At 41.9% G+C, this 17,208-nt stretch overlaps 1 protein-coding gene across 1 annotated transcript in view; it reads right to left on the bottom strand.

Annotated features, from left to right (window-relative positions):
• The window catches only part of PRKN (parkin RBR E3 ubiquitin protein ligase), a 1,084,792-nt gene that overhangs the window by 842,194 nt on the left and 225,390 nt on the right, over positions 1–17,208 (bottom strand). The window contains exon 3 of the mRNA XM_047101957.1: positions 10,038–10,159. Coding sequence (XP_046957913.1) covers positions 10,038–10,159 — 122 coding nt within the window. The remainder of the gene's footprint in view (positions 1–10,037; positions 10,160–17,208) is intronic.

Below are 17,208 nucleotides of genomic sequence, written 5' to 3'. Positions count from 1 at the left end.
AAACGTCCATCTCGTTCTCTCTCCTTATTAACAGAATGTCGATTTTGACTGGAGAAGCAATGGACTCAACTCAGTGGATAAATTAGATTGGTCTAAGCCAATCAGGGATATCCTATTCACCTTTGGAAAATACTTGTTTTTCAAGCTTCCTTTGTAATTACCAGTGGCCATATGACCAAGTTAAAACAATGAGATGTAAGGAGAAGCATTCAAGCAGGCTTCCAAAAGTTACTAATTCTGGGGCACCTAGGTGGCTCAGTCGGTTGAGTGTCTGACTTAGGCTCAGGTCATGATCTTGCGGTTCCTGAGTTCGAGCCCCGTGTCGGGCTCTGTGCTGACAGCTCGGAGCCTGGAGCCTGCTTCCGATTCTGTGTCTCCCTCTCTCTGCCCCTTCCCTGCTCTCTCTGTCTCTCAAAAACGATAAACGTTAAAAATATTTTCAAAGTTACTATTTCCTTTTTAGAATAAACAAGATGTGCAGGCTGTTCCCTATCATCCTGCACTCCCTGCAGACCTGATGCCATGATGCCCAGTGCTGTGCCATGGACAGTGCATAGTAAAGGTACAAACAACCCAGTCGGTGCTCAGAACAACACTGATATCCTCATGGGTTAAGCCTGTGTTAGGTGAGTGTTCATTCTATCAATGCTGGTGGACAGCACTGTAAACCAATAAACAAAACAACACATTTTTAAAATATGATACATTCAACTTCAGTTTTAAATTTTTTTTAACATTGTTTTCATTTTTGAGAGACAGAGAGAGACAGAGCATGAGTGGGGAAGGGGCAGAGAGAGGGAGACACAGAATCCAAAGCACGCTCCAGGCTCTGAGCTGGCAGCACAGAGCCCGATGCGGGGCTCGAACTCAGGAACTGTGAGATCATGACCTGAGCCGAAGGTGGACCAACTGCAGCTTTAAATGAGAGAATAAAGTATACTGAAAACTTTCTGTGAAAACCCTTATCTTTTCTTTATGTTTTATAAATACATTAAAGTTGTGATTTTGTCAAAATATTCTGTGTAGTTCCAATAAATAGTTCTCTTTGTATTTATTTTTCATTTATTTATCTCCAGAAACGAACACTTGAATCTAGCAAAGGTCTGCGTGTGGCTTAGGTGGCTGTTGGCTGAATACTCTCACACAAGGATGCTGGGATTACTCCTCAGGAATCCTGTTGTTTCTAGACTGCCCCCTGTGGCTCTTCTCCACACACCGTGTTTGTCAGTCTTGCTGTTCACCTCCTGCTCCAGCACCTGCTTACCTATGCAGCTTGACCAAAAGCCCACTGAGGGCTCCCTCATTGGTGTCAGTGCCAGCGACTGTTACACCGATGTCCTGGCCAAGAGGGAAGACACGATCCCAGAAGTGGTGTTGCCAGGTGAAGTAGAGATGACTATTTGAGTTTCAGATAGAAACCATTTAGTGTAGGTATGTTCCAGGTAAGGTATTTATAAGTACACCAACAAAGACTTCCTTGTTTGTCTGAAATGAAATGTAGTTGAATACCTGCATGTTTGTGTGCTAATCCTGTTAGTCAAGTCTGGGATCCCCCTGGTTCTCCGAGCAATGTTGGGCTCCTTTTTCCACAACTCTGAGTGTGCCTAACTCTGACTTTTGCCCAGGTTCTCCTCCAGACTCTGATGGAAAACGACTCTCTGCTGCCATTCGCCTCTAAACCAGGAGGCTCAAGGCAAGTCCAAGAGGCCGTTCTGTTCCCTCCACCTTCCTCTTCTCTTGCCTATGGCTCCTCTCCCACCAGAACCCCAGCTAAAACATTGGAGAAGTCTTTAAAATGATCCAGAACCTTTAAAATGATCCAGAGCTTTTCTGAAAATGTACTATCTTTAAACAGATAAAACTACTGTGTTCTATGTGTGTACGTTCTGTGGCCATTTGTAGGAGGGGCTCCTAGGGAAGTCAGCTGAAAGTTGATCCACCAGAAGTTGACTTACCAAGTACGCAAAAAAGTTGACTTAGCTAATATAATAATTTACTGGATTATTTATAAACTGTGTCCCCCAGTCTTCGGGGCTCTGAGCTCTTCAGATCCCTCCCCTGCTCCCAGAGTGCTGTGTGTTCAATGTCCTCTTTCCTTCTATCTGTCTCGATGGCCTCTAGCTGCAGCAGAAAATATCTAGTGTTTAAACAAATATAACATCTCAAATGCTCTTAGGAAGATAAAATTGTTCAGCTGAGACTTGAGATGTCTTTGAAAGCCATTACAACATTCCGATTCTATATAAGATGCTACAGACTTTATAATTGCTTAAAAGAAGTTTTTGGTAAATTGATAAATACTTAGTAGAGAAAATGGTAGGAAAAAATCTGGAAAAAATAACTGAAATAAATATTAGAAAGAAATCTTGTATAACCCAAAAGTTCCTACATAAAATGTCAGAGGTTTGATTATATTCATAGGAATATATTCAGAAATACAGTCAAGAAGAAAACTTTCATAGGATGAATTCACCTGTGATCTTTAGCTTTCAATAAACCGAGCATTTCTTAAAATCTGCTCAGAAAATATATCATTGAATATATTTATAATAATCAAATGAGTAATGCAATCACCATATAAATAAAAATTCCAGAAGAATGTTCCAGAATGATATTATCCCTGATAGTTTTTTTGGTAAATTAGTAAATTTGGTAAAATCAGTAAAAGAGGCTAGCAAATTAATCTGTAGTCAGCGGAGATAGAGGTTGATGGGAAAGAGTATTTTTAAGTCTGTACTCTAGGCATGAGTTATCCAAAACTACTATGAGTTTTAGGAAAATGACACTAGCAGCATTTACTTACAATTTTAAATCATTTATATTGGCTGACAATGATATTCTGAAATGGTCTGGATCAACCCAATTTAAGTAGATCATTTCACATTTAGACTTTGCAGTGTTTGATATATGTGTAAACTACCCCAAATCATGCTTTAATATAAAAGAAATCATTAAAACTTAAAATTCTTTCTGATACTAATTTGCAGTTTGAGTTATGATTATTATTTGCTTGTTTTTACCTGAGACTGGCTCTTTTCCAGATACTGGTTTTGGTAAAAGAGAAAAAGAGGAAAAATCTTCTAATCTCTGAATCTTTTGTCAGTTACTCTTGACGGGATACTTGACCAGTGTGAGGACGTCAAGAGTGTGTGGCTGGGAGGGGGCCGGAGTCCACAGTGGAACCGAAGAGAACATAACACAAAGAAGGTGGGCTTCAGAAAGATGGAGGAAGGAGAGTCCCTACGGCCAAGAAAAATCTCGTGGGCAGAACCGACAGGGGCAGAAGGGAACGGACGGGTGCCCCAGCACCTACAGAGGCAAGACCTGTCTTCTGCTCCCTCTCTGTCCTAAATCCCTGATGTGAGATCAATCCACCACAAAAACTAGCTTCTTCGCAGGTTTAACATCATAACACAAATCAAAACAGACTTCAGGGCCAGGTTACACATTTTGGACATCCAAAATGGGCTTTACAATTTTTAAAAAATATTTAGATAACAAAATAATTTTCAACGACTCAGAAATGCCTAAGAATTGAATAAGTAAAAAGTGGGATTACACATACTTATTTCTAAACAAGCTTAGATATAGTCCAAGGCTTTATTATATAGCTTTTGATATGAAGAGAAGAAGTGGACTCCTTACTAACAATTAATCTGCAACAAATATTAAGTTCAGGAATGATTATGCATTTAGACAATATTTCTTAATAAATATCCTCACATAAATTGTTTCTAATCTATAAACCAATTTTAAATAAAATCCATCACGCCAGGCGGTTTACATCTTACTCTATTTATTGCCCCATTCCTCATCAGAAACCTTTTAGCTTTAATGCTATTCCGTGGCAGGCTATCTCATTAGAGTGGCAAAGATAAAGTTCTTTTTGAGATAAAGTAATTATAGTGATTGTGGGGTGGGGGGGGGGATTCTCTGCAGCTCTTGGCTGCACTGGTCTCCTGGCTTCTGATTCACTGGAAAACTAATAAACTGAGTCGCAAACAAAAAGATGCTGATGGTAGGTAACTCGGGCTACCTAGAGTTTGTGCTGGAGAGATGAACAGGGTGTAACCTTGATCACAACTAAAGCGCCCTGCAGGTATCGGGGTACAAGGAGAGTTCCACAGTTGCTCTGATGCTTTTTTGGCAGAAAACTCGTCACCTGAACAAATGACAGTAAGAGCAATAGTTTCTGAATGTGAATTATGTGCCACTGTGCTCAGTACTTTATTTATATTTGTTTTCACTATGCTTCGTACTTTAAAGAATGGAATCATTGAATCCGCGATAACTTTGATGAAAAATTTTACTTCCAATTTACTTCCAATACTTCCAATCCGACAAGAAAACTGAGACCAAGAATTTAAGTAACTTGTCCAACGTCCTGCAGCTACTAAGCAGCAGAATTCGAATCTAGAACATCTGACGGGAAAAGGAGTGCAGGAAGCCTTTGTCTCTGGCTCTCAGCTCCCAGACAGCCCCGAGTCCAGTATTTTAGGACAGACTGCGCCCGTGCGGTGTGCTCTCTCCCTCACTTCCACGTCTGTCCTAGCGTCCGGTTATTGTTACTCAATGAACTGTTTCACTCATAAATACTCTTACTGTACTTTAAGCCTGTGTCCTGGGAGAGAAACGAGTCCATTTTTCCCTGTCCCGGAAGCTCTGTCTTCCTCAGGAGGCTGAGTCCACTCGGAATGTGGGTGATGGCCGGACTGTGGTGGCAGAAAGGGACCCGGAATGCAGGAGACGGCACTGTTAGGTCTCAGGGAGCAGAAGCCCACAGGGCTAAGGAGGATTTGCCCTCTTAGCGTGACCCCTGGGGACTCCCTCCTCGTCATCAGCATCATGTTCTAACTAAACTTCGTCAACCCCAGGCACATGTTTTAATTAGTCACACAGCCTCTTCTGTTCTTATGAATCGGTCCTGGGAAATCTTTGACAGCAGCTAAGAGGCACGCCTGACGGCAGACCTTGCTCCCCTGCCAGAGGGCTCTCTCCCCACCACCAAACTCGCAGTCTAACAATAAGATGGACTGGAAGGACCACGGCTGCGGACCCTCTAACCTTGAGTTTGGTAGCGGCACCCACGGGGAGAGAAGAAGACAAGCATCTTTAAGCCTCTCGGTGCTGCTTCTTTTTCCAGTATAAACTCCTTCTTTAATTTCTAGTTATTTCTAAAAGCGGTGTATTCTCTACATACCTTGGAAAACCTTACTTTTTCTGTCCACATTTATTTTTTGTATTAAATAAAAAAAGAAGAAAGTCTCTGAGGCTTTGACTTAGTCTCATTTGATTTTTCACACCAATGAGGGAAACAATGATGACACAGGTAATTTTAGGTTACCCATTTTATTGTTCAAGAACACAGTCAGAAGCATACATGCAAGTACAAAGCAACCTTCCTTCTGAGCTCAGCCCTGTGTCATTTCTGGGTGGACCTAAGTGGACTGTCTTTGCAAAGGCAAATGAAAATTGGAGGCCTGCCATGTTTTTTGTTCAAATCAGCCGCTGTTCACTATTTTCCAGTGAGCATTCACGTTTCTCAAGGATATTTTGGTTAGTGGAAACCCTGGCCAAGGTCACCATGAAATAAAGAAGGTAATTTCATTTAAAGACAGAAGAAAACCTGGCATCCCAGCTGATTTTCAATTTACCCTCAAGGTCAGGCCCAAACTTCAGACATCAGTTTCCCATTCTTAACATCACAGCAGAAATGGCCGTCCTATCTTCCTTGCCAACTCATTAAGAGCATCGTATTAAATATGAAACATGTAAACACTTAAACCTTAGAGCATTAGGTATGAGAGGCAGCTCATTATCTTGCATGCAAAATTTAAATAGTGTCGAGGAAATGTTGGCATTAGGAGTAAGTCCCCCACAACAACAAAAATTAATTAGGAGATTACTATTAAGACCCATGAAAGGCAAAGGGCCTATTGTAGACTCATTTTTTTTCCAGACCAGAAAAAATAAAACTATGTTACAAAATATAACCCAGGTGGCTAAGTAGGTTCTGGTTTTTCTCCTTGCATATAACAAGTTCCTTGCAAGAGCTCAGATAAACCACCCCCTGTTCTACTGTAAATTGTCAGCCACACAAAGTCCTTTCCTTTTTGTTTTTTCTCTCTTGACTACAGAGAATTCTGTACGTTATAGATCTTGATAAAGTTTGAAAAAATGAACCCTAAGAGTTGCCTATTCTCTTCATAGAAATGCTTCCTCTCCACAAAGTTCAGCACCTGCCCCACCCGCTGGCAAGACTTAACTTGCAGACTAGTGTGACTACTCAGCTGCTCCAGAGATATCTTCTGAAGGTACGACTGAGTGTGGATTTTTGTTATTAACAAAAAATCAAAGTCCTCATTTACTGGGTTCCAGGCATGTTACAGCTAGTAACAATACTAATGTTTTAGATTAAATAAGTAATCTTTAAATCTTTTCCATTTTTCCTAAATCTTTAAGTAGTTTTTTTTTTTTTTTTGAATGGTATTTTAAGTACAGGGAAGCAGTTGGGTAATAGGACATTGATTACCAGGTTTGTATAGTGAGCAATCTATCCTAGAAAAGGCTTTATAGACCCACAGAAGACTTTTAATCCCTGGCATCAACATTTGTTAATTGTTTAACTTTGGGCTCATAACTTAACTTCATGGAGTCTCCTTATTAAAAACAGTAGACAATAATATTTACAGTGCAGTTCTGTCATGAGAATTAGAAAAAAAAAGAAGTACCAGAATATAAATGTAATGAAGGAAATCAATAAATGGTAGCAAAACAATCATTATTACTATGATTACAAAATGTCACATAGAATTTCTAAAGTACATGGGTCTATCTTGTCAATGTGTAAAAGTTCAAATATAGATGCCATTCACTTAGCATTGCCAGCTTTGTGCCCCACCATGGGCAAGATACTGTGCGGAGGGCTGAAATTCACCAGGGATGCCAACTGACAAGTTATCTGATACAAGAGGCTTAGGGACACTAGGAATATTGACAACTGGACAATTGCATAGAATGTGGAACAGAAACTTAATGTTATCTGTAATAATGGGGTTGAAGCTTGAGCCTGTCAGTGGAGGAAATGATGAAAGAAAAGGCACGAGACAGCTCTAGAAAAATTTAAGAGAGGGGTTAACAATGTACAGAGTAAAAACAATGTAGGGAGAATAAAAGTCTGAATTTAGTAATCAAATGTGGAGCAGTTCTAGGCACTGGCAAAGTCTGGGGTGGTCATGGGAGTGGGCATCTGAGATGGGGCAGAACCCAGACCACTGGGTGCATGAGATCATCCCTCCAAGGACATGCTGGTCCAGGTGAGCGGGTGAGGGAAATACACAGAGCTTCTTGATGAGCAGGGTGGGAAGGGGATGCTTTCATTTCTTTGAAAGGAGTTAGCCAAAGTATGGATTGATTTCATGGTGAATTACATAGAAGTGTGTGTGTGTGTGTGTGTGGGTGTGTGTGTGTGTGTGGGTGTGTGTGTGTATGTGTGTCTGTGTTAAGTATAATAGTAAAAAAGTAACAATAAGAAAGCATTTAAGATTTCTAATTATTTATGTTCCAGTTACTGTTCTAAATACTCTTCATAGATTAATTAATCTTCCCAAGAAATAAGAAGTAGATACCATTATCCCGGTGGACAGATGTCCCCACGTTGACATAAATGGGAAATAATGAAATATGAATTCTAACCCATGTAGTACAAAGAGTCTGCAGACTCATCTTCTCAGGATCCCACCATACTGCCTCTCAACAATTACTCCCTCTAAATAAGTGCTTACCGCTCACCAGGCCCTCTAAGCACCCAACGTTGATGTACCATTTAGCCCATACGATACAACTTTGGTTCATGCATTTACACAGACACCGCAGGCTGTTTTTCCTTTTTGTTTTCGATCCCCCCCCCCATGGAGCCTATTGTTAATATGAGAAATTTCACATAAAAATCCCCATTTACAGTTTCTCTTAATTAAAACATTGCCCCCATTAAGCCAATCACTTCTTAACAAGTGGCAGGAGTGGCTTCTTGGCCTCTTCATTCACCGTGGTCCTCACCACCCCCGATGCCCACTTCTCACCCATTCTTAAATCACCTGTCTGATCACTGGGGATATCTGAGCACATGACATTTAGTGTGAATATATCTGTGCAGTAAAAACGGGGAGACTGTAGAGTTTACAAGTTTAGATCACACAGCCCGGTTCAAGCCCCTGGTCTCATGAACTCTTGTTTCCTTAATCTCTTCAAGCTTCAGGTTTCTCGCATCTAAAATAAGGTCACTGATGGTACTTAAGAGTGTTATGAAATAATTCAATTACATAATGCAGGAAAATAATGAAGCATGGATTTCAATAATAATTTGTTATTGCTGTTTTTACTAAGAACAATTGGAAGTTGGTATATTTAGGTCACATCCACCATCAGAGGCAATCAAGACTGAAGCATAGATCAAAAAAAGAAGAGGCTACTTAACGCACTGGAAAAGGCTAGTGGCAGAGGAGAGATTCTGGTGGAAGAGAAACTTCTGTGGTATTTAAGAGAACCCATTTCACAGACAGAAGCGCTGCCTAGTGATGCCCCCAGAAAACGGTCCAGTCCAGAGAGTCAGAACAAACTTAGGATTTGTCTTCCTAAGTGGAGTTCACAGGATTCCCCTGTGGAGCTGACAGGTTGTATGATGATGAAATACTGTACTGGACTTTTGAGTGATGCCACCGTCTTCCCAGGCCTGAGGCAGGGATACATGGTTTCTCCTTTGCTGGGTATATCCTTCATTTTCTACCATGCTGCTCCGTTAGACCCATGCCATGGGCCACCACCCTGACCCAGGCCAGTGCCCCACTGCCCACCAACCATATGAGGAGTCTATTAATTAAGCCTCTTTGCCTTCAATCTGTCACCAACACCAGTGCCAATGACAAACCATTACACCACTAATAAAGGGTTCTAAAACGTCATTTTATAAATCACCTTTATTTTTAACATTTTGCCTTGGCTCCCCATTGTCTGTGGAATAAAATCTAAATGTGGTAGCCATGGGTGGCGGGGGGGCGCTGTGGTCAGGGAGTACTTGTCCCCAATTCAGCCCTGGTTGCCTGAAGACCTTTGACCTTTTTAATGCCTCCTTGGCTGAGCCCCCATAGCTGCACCAACCAGAATGCCCTCTGTGCCTGCGCACATTCACATCCGCATCAACTGTGGCCAAATCCTACACAACCATCACGGGGGAGCCATGGCCTAGCTGTGCACATGTTTTATATCAGGGTTTTCTCTAGGGGGCCAGAGGTAGATACGCCAGGCTCCGCAGGGCAACCAGTCCGTGCGGTGACTGCTCAACCCCACCGTGGGCACAGAGGCGGCACAGACAACACGTAAGGAAATGAGTGGCCTTCGGGTACAATTGTATCATGGAGGTTGGAGATTAAAGTTCATATAACGTCCGTGGGCCACACAGCATTCTCTTGATATTTCCTGGCCACCTAAAAATGTAAAATCCTTCTTAGCCAGTGAGCTGTGCCACACTAGTGGAGGCCACGGCAGGTGGCGGCTGGCCCAACCCGCGTGCACACGGTTGTCGATCCATGACTTCCCTTTCTGCTTCCTCCGTGAGGCATAACTTAGGTTTAGCGGCCCCGAGTGCACCCGTTTTCAGTGAACCGTCCAGTGGATTTTGACACACGTACACAACCATGTTACTGTCGCACGGAACAAGACATGAAACATTTCCAGTTCCTGGCCTCTTCTAAAAGACGCCCCCGCCAAAGCCCAACACCTTTTCGCTATAAAAGCGTCTCTGTACTTCCTCTCGGTAGGCCTGGATTAAAGATAGGGAAACAACGGTTCGGCACTACCTAACGTTTGACAGAGTAATGTTTTTAAATGAAACTTCAGATACCATTAACCATCACGACCGCATAGAAGAATGTCTCTTTTGTTGAGCCATGGGTCTTATTGGATTCAAAACACTGAAAGCCATCTCCGGAAACACACACTCATGTTTCTGGGCAGTTTCTGCCAATGCTGTAGCTCCTTACCTGGGCCAAGGTGAGCGTCGCCTGTCGGCAGGTACCACACCGCACCCTGAGTTTTCCTGGCTGTATTCTTTGGCAGGGGCCTTTGCAATAAACGTAAAAGCTGTTGTAAGGTGGTCTACCTGCTGGGGGGGGGGGGGTAGGAAAAAAAAAGCAGAGGAAGTAGCCAATCAGCGTTGAATCCAAATTGAGACAAATTTTTAAACGAACTCCTCGGGAGCATTTTGAAACATTAGCGGGATAAATATTCCAACGAGGATACAACAATTTAATTTAGAAAATCTAGCTTTATGCTCAAAAGAGTGAAAATCTTTTCTTCTTCCTGCCAACAGCCCTGTGACTTACTCAGCAAAGTTAGCAACCTGCTGCCAAGAGAGCCAGCCAAGAGTATTTGCCACGCGGGGAAGTTAGATGCATTCTGTGCCGCTGAGGTTTTTTAAAAGCACAGGAAATATAGGGACTATTGGAAATTTAAAGACCACTGCTCCTGAATTCTATTTCATGCTTCTTACACAGTTTTGAAGGCTCTAGATTTTTTCCTCTTAAAATCTTATCTACAGGGACACACCAGCCCATTTCTCATGATATGAGTGGCCTGATCACAGCTTCCTGGGTTTCCAGTGAAGACGTTCCAATGCACAGGCACACATAAAGTAAGACGAGAGTCCTGAGGGGCTTAAGGAACCCGGCCGCCGTGTGCAGAAATGGGCGCCTTGTGTTTCACACTTCTGTCTGGATCTACCTTGACAAATGCCTTTCAAATAACACAAGAGTAAAAGCTGCACAAAAAAAAAAAAAAATCAATAACTAAACATCTCTGATCACTTCTCTCAAATGTTACCATACACACGTAGTGCTATTCTGTCCGTTAGGGGAACCTTTCCAAATAGTGTCACGATGCCATTTCTGCAAAGAACTCACTTTATTTAGAAGCATTCACTAGTAAAATAACTGTCTTTTTAAAATTTATAACATTAAATAGTTCTTTGAACCTTTATACCTTACTTCTTGTTGGATAGGAATTACATAAAATGTAGTGGCATAAAAACTTTGTTTAAAATTTTACTATTTTCATCAAGATCATCTAGAAATAATAAAGAATATTTTTATCATTATGAGAAAAAACCTTCAGCCTCCCAAGTGCATATGGTTTATTAAAAACAATTAGTACAAGAATAATGAGAAACAAAAAGAGATCCTAAGTCTTATGCAGCCCCATGTATTTTTACTTGTTTATAAAACAACATCTGTAGACATATTGAATTGTCATTTGTTCAGTCATCTTTACCGATATTGTAAGTGACAACACTTTGTAACATGTAAAGCACAATAAAAATGTCAAACTTTATAATGTTAGCATTTATTAGCAATATGTTTTATAAATATTACTCTCCGGAAATTAATATGTAGCCTAATATTTAGCCTCCAGTGTGAAGGGAAGGTAAAGTATAAATATATGTTTGTATTGATAAGAAATTGTCTTTTTGACGCCTCTTTGTAGCTTGGTGCCTTAACGTACAAGATACTCAAGTCTGTAGATATCGCATTGTTTTTAGCAACTATAATAATTACATAAGATAGATTCATGAGGTTTATGCAGTTCAATACATGCAATGGGTAGGACCGTAAAGTTATAGAAACACCGTAATAACTGACAGAACATCAGAAGACCATTTCTGTCTGACGGTTTCACTGTGTTCCAAGAAGAGCTTAGCGAGGGAGGTAGGAGCCCTTATTGTTAAAACCTTCAACAGAAATATGAACACATCCAATTTTACAATTTTTATAACCTACTGTAAAGGTTAAACAATAAGAAAAAAGAGGAGGAGGAACAGGAATGGGAGAAGGAGCTTAGGAAGGGGAGCCAGGTTGGCAAAGACCCTAGCATTGTCTGAAAGAGCATATTAGCAACAGCTTTGCAACAGTAAATGATGCATCCATGAAACTAAATGGCTCTTCCTTCTCCCTCAGGGCAACAGCAACGTTTGCAATATTGTTTCAGCAAATGATAAAGGCAGGGGCAACCGGCAACCGAAGACTGGGGACGTAACTCTTCCAGCTTTCTGTGCTGCAACCTTCACCAAAGTCCTTGAGAAGTTAGTCAGAAAATACTGCGTGCCCACGTCTGTGCCCTGGAAGCATATAAGGTGACGTGCAATCTATTACACGTGCTTCCCTGAGCCAGCTGCGAGCTGGGGATTAATAGTCAGTCCCAGGAAGATCAAGGTCAGGCCAGCCCTGGCTACGGCAAATTTCAAGCTGTTGGTTTTACGTGGTCCAGAAGTTGGGGCTTTCAGGTAAATCCTGAGATCCCCTTTTCAGGGTGGCTTCATCGCTAGTCTGGCTGCATCACACTATTTAAAGTTGGCAGACTTCTCTGTGTCACACCGAGGTCTGCAGTGCACAGGACAGGAGTAAGAACAAGCAACACCATGATGTGTTTTTCTGGGCAATGTTCCCATTGGCCTGACTAAGGGTCTGAGGCACAGACTTTGGAAGATGGAACCACAACTTCTCAAGGAATGGCAAGGCAGTGTGAAGAATGCCCTGGAAAGCTTTTCCCCAGCCGAGTCCCTGTCTCTAGTCAACGATATGAATCCTTCCCCTTTCACTTCTGTCTGGCTCTTAAAATCCTTTCTCTTGCTTAATCAACTCTCCATATGGCGACCCCTTCGCTCCTTAAAATAACCAGTACAGCTTGTGATGGTGTTTATAACGTTCCCCTCTTTCTACAGAATAAAATTTCAAAACTAGAGAAATACTTCAAAAGTATTAGAAATATATCCTTTGCTATCATTCACCAGTTGTGAACATTTTGCCATGTTTTCAGCTCACTCCTCCGTGTGTGTGTGTGTGTGTGTGTGTGTACACATATACATACATACACATATACTACCCATGTATATATTTTTGGCTGAATCATTTGTAATTAAGTTGCAGACATCATGCTACTCACTCCTGAATCCTTCAACATCCTAAAACCACGGACTTTTCTCATACAAAACCATAGGGCTCCTTGAGGGATTCGGGACACCTTACAGAACACCATCATGGTTTGCAGGCTGCGACATGGTGTGAAGCCCAAATACCTGGGATTCCTTCGCCAAACCATTTTCAGGGAGGCTAAATTAAGCCAAGGTGAGCAAACCTCACTGTGGGACTCTCAGAGAGTTCTGTGACTCTGTAACAGAAGTAGAGAGCACAGCACATCCCAGACTTTACCTGACCTCAGAAGCACGCCTTTTGTGGGGCATTTTGTGAAACTGTTCCTCAAAAAAAAAAAAAAAAAATTGGAGGAAAAAAAAAATCCGGAGGAAGGATTCAACTTACTGCCTAGGGCTTAGTGTAGAGACATGAGCCACACCCCTCAAGTCTCTGAACCTGACCTTATCAGATGTTCCTGAACAGCATCTAGACAATTAAGGTCTTCCCCCTACCCCAACTATCAATACATTTTTTATTTTTGCTTGACGATGATTATTTTATCATAAGCCCCGAGGGTGAGTCTACTGATGTAATGATTTTACAAGTAAAGTACATTCCTTTCGTTCATAAGTTTGTTTATTTATTTATTTATTTATTTATTTATTTATTTATTTATTTATTTTTCTGGACAGAAGTTAAAAAGCACAGCCAGCGTTCAGGGCCCTTTTCAAAGTGTGAGTCACTGTGCCCATTTAAAGTGCCCTTAGGGTTTCCTTAGCATTATCCTTTTTGTCCTTATCTTTAGTTTCTCTCTCTCATTTTGTAGAGTTAACATAATCCTCAGGCAAGTCTCCACTCTTCCTTTGTCCTCCCTGCTTCATCCAAGAAATTGCAGAAATCGTTAACAAGATTTGCAACATATCGAGTAAAACCCCTTTTTATTTTTTTTTTTAATTTTTTTTTTCAACGTTTATTTATTTTTGGGACAGAGAGAGACAGAGCATGAACGGGGGAGGGGCAGAGAGAGAGGGAGACACAGAATCGGAAACAGGCTCCAGGCTCTGAGCCATCAGCCCAGAGCCCGATGCGGGGCTCGAACTCCCGGACCGCGAGATCGTGACCTGGCTGAAGTCGGACGCTTAACCGACTGCGCCACCCAGGCGCCCCTAAAACCCCTTTTTAAAGATGACATATATTATTTGCTTTGACTTTCCGAGAAACCCGCATAATGTGCATACTTCCCATTTGTTTAAATGTGTTTTAGTGGGCTTACGGCCTAACGAAGTTGTTTTAATAAGATTAATGACTACTTAAGAAAACTCATGCTGATTCTCATGAAAACTTTTCATTGACCTCAGAAGTTTCCACCGCTGGCTGTCACAGAGAATCAGGAGTTTAATTGCTTGGATAATTTGTTTACCAGGGCAGGAAACAGTGAGAGTAACATATTCGATACCACAGTAAAATAATGTTCAGTATCAATACACTATAAAACCGCCTGTATATAATTGATTTACTACATTTATCACAGATGATCATATTAAAATATTAAGTAGAACAGGGTACCCAGGGGAACTTTCTATGACCAGGGAAATGTCCTACATCCGTACTCTCGCACAAGGTAGCCAGCGTTTGCCTACTGAGGACCTCAAAGGGAGCGAGGGAGGACTGAGGAAGTCATCACATCAGATAGCACAGCAGGGGAGAATAAATAACAAGGATGGGCCTGGTCCCCTCTCTCCTTCCCTCATCAGGCATGCAGATAACAAAACTCAGGGGTTCTTCCGTCATAGTGACAAGTAGAATAGGCTGCTGTTAAGTGTGCTGAAACGAAAACCACATTGGCTGGTAAGAGGGGAAAAGGGGATCCTGCGAGCTTGCAGCACCACAGGGCAGACCTTGGGGCCTTGCTCGTCAGAGGCAGAAGGGAGCTTCTTGCCCATTTCTCCCTGGCACATGCCGCATCCCCTACACCAAGCAGAACGAGTCTTAATGTGTGGCTGGACAGTGACTGTCCCATCTCCATGGCCATCACCATCTTTACTCCATACCTTCAGGGTCCAGCTGGAATGGCACTTCCTTTAAGAATTCTTCCTTTGGGAGGGGGCGCCTGGGTGGCTCAGTCGGTTGTGTGACCGACTTTGGCTCAGGTCATGATCTCACAGTCTGTGAGTTCAAGCCCCGCGTCGGGCTCTGTGCTGACAGCTCAGAGCCTCGAGCCTGCTTCGGATTCTGTGTCTCCCTCTCTCTCTGCCCCTCCCCCCTCTCACGCTCTGTCTCTCTCTGTCTCAGAAATAAATAAACATTAATAAAAATTTTTTTAAATAAAAAAAAAGAATTCTTCCTTTGGTTTCCCCATAAGCATAAGACATCTCCCCAGATAATTACATCTGGGAGTATGAAAGTATCCAACTTAGTTTTACCAACTTTAAACACATGACTCATCCCACCACGACAGGACCAGCATCTGATAAGGTGGAGTCCCTGGCTGAGGCATCCTTCCAAGTCTTCCTCTGACTGTTTCCATGGTGTCCAGCCTGGCACTTACCATTTCCAGCTGCTGCCTCCTCCCTGCTATAGCTTCATTTCCTGTTATGTAAACACCAAGGATAATGTCTGCACCATTAGCTCTACTGATCACCTACAACCTGCCTGATTCCCTCAGTTTACTCTCTCTCCTTGTCACCTAGGAGGCAACCTCAGTTTTGTTTGACTCCTACACGCCCACTGTGGAAGAGACATATGGCCAGAATTTCTGAACCTGCAACCTTGATCCTGTGACAGGGAGCTAGGCCACAGAGAATCTTCTCCTCCAATGTTTTCAGGAATTTTTGCTATTTTATTTCTGGGCAGTGGTCCTTCAGCCTGAACCAAACCACATTTGCTGACATATATGCCTCATGAGCCAGGTGCACAACAAATCTATACCAAAGGCACAAAATCAGCACCATCTCTGAAGGTGCTTGGCTCAGCTTTGCACAACCCATTTTTCCTTATGTTGACCTGAAACTATCTATCACTTCTAGTTTCATTTTTTAATGTTTCTTTATTTTTTGAGAGAGAGACAGAGACAGAGACAGAGTATGAGCAGGGGAGGGGCCGAGAGAGAAAGGGAGACAGAATCCGAAGCAGGCTCCAGGCTCCGAGCTGTCAGTACAGAGCCCGACGCGGGGCTCGAACGCGCAAACTATGAGATCATGACCTGAGCTGAAGTCAGGCACTTAACGGACTGAGTCTCCCAGCACCCCGACTTGTAGTTTAAATAACGTATATTGCGTTAGTCTAAAGCAGTTTCACATGAAATCCATTCATTGTGGACTCCCAGAATCATCTCTTCTGCATGACACCTTGCTTTGGACCCAGGAAAAGATGAGGAACGTGTCCACTTGCCTAAGCAAACTACTGAAGAAAATAATTCTGTCTCCCATTTGTCACACACCGGTTCTACCTCCCCTATCGTTACAGCCTCCCTTTTTTTTTTAAATTTATTTATTTATTTATTTATTTATTTATTTATTTTTGTTACAGCCTCCCTTTATGTCACACTGCACTCTGTTCCGTATGTTCCGAATATCTAGTGCCAGTCCACTAGCTTAGTGGACTCAAGCTTAGTAAACACTCAGTATTTGCTAGGTTATTAAGTTCTCCCATATTTGCTAAGTTATTAAATTCTCTCCGTACCGCTAAATGATATAAAAGCTGTAGCAGGTAGGGTAGTGTGAGAACAAGATCCAGCTAAAACAGAATGTAGCCGTGATTGCAAAATATTTAGAACATCTTGCCACCAGCCGAGCTTAGTGGACTACCCACGTATCCTTTAAAATATTGGCATATCATAGTTGAAATCAACAACATGAATATCATCTTTAAGATCACAAAAATGATGACTATAAACAGAAGTAAAACAAAAAAAAAAAAGGATGCTCAAAAATTTGTTATATAGGACTTAGTATAATTTTGAGTCTTTGAATGTTGAGGGGAAAAAATGAATTCTGAAAATACAAGTACAACTACTCTAAAGGACGGCAGTTATTACACATAAACACATTTCATTTCCACCCTTATCCATTGGGTTATTACACCCCCACTGAACAGCCACACTATTTCACAATTTTAACAAGCCATAGTCAACTCCCGCAGAGCAACCAAGGTAAGACTGTGTTGTAAACAGCTTCCAATTATATAACCATCCATCCCAATGTCTGCACTTTTAAAAAATGGTTAGCAATCTCTAAGGAGACTCAACTCT

The sequence above is a fragment of the Lynx rufus genome, unplaced genomic scaffold, assembly GCF_022079265.1.
Source record: "Lynx rufus isolate CCGP_SWC_20201006 ecotype Redwood Valley unplaced genomic scaffold, mLynRuf1.p SCAF_6, whole genome shotgun sequence".
Classification (NCBI taxonomy): Eukaryota; Metazoa; Chordata; class Mammalia; order Carnivora; family Felidae; genus Lynx; species Lynx rufus.
This window is presented reverse-complemented; position numbering and strand designations above follow the sequence as displayed.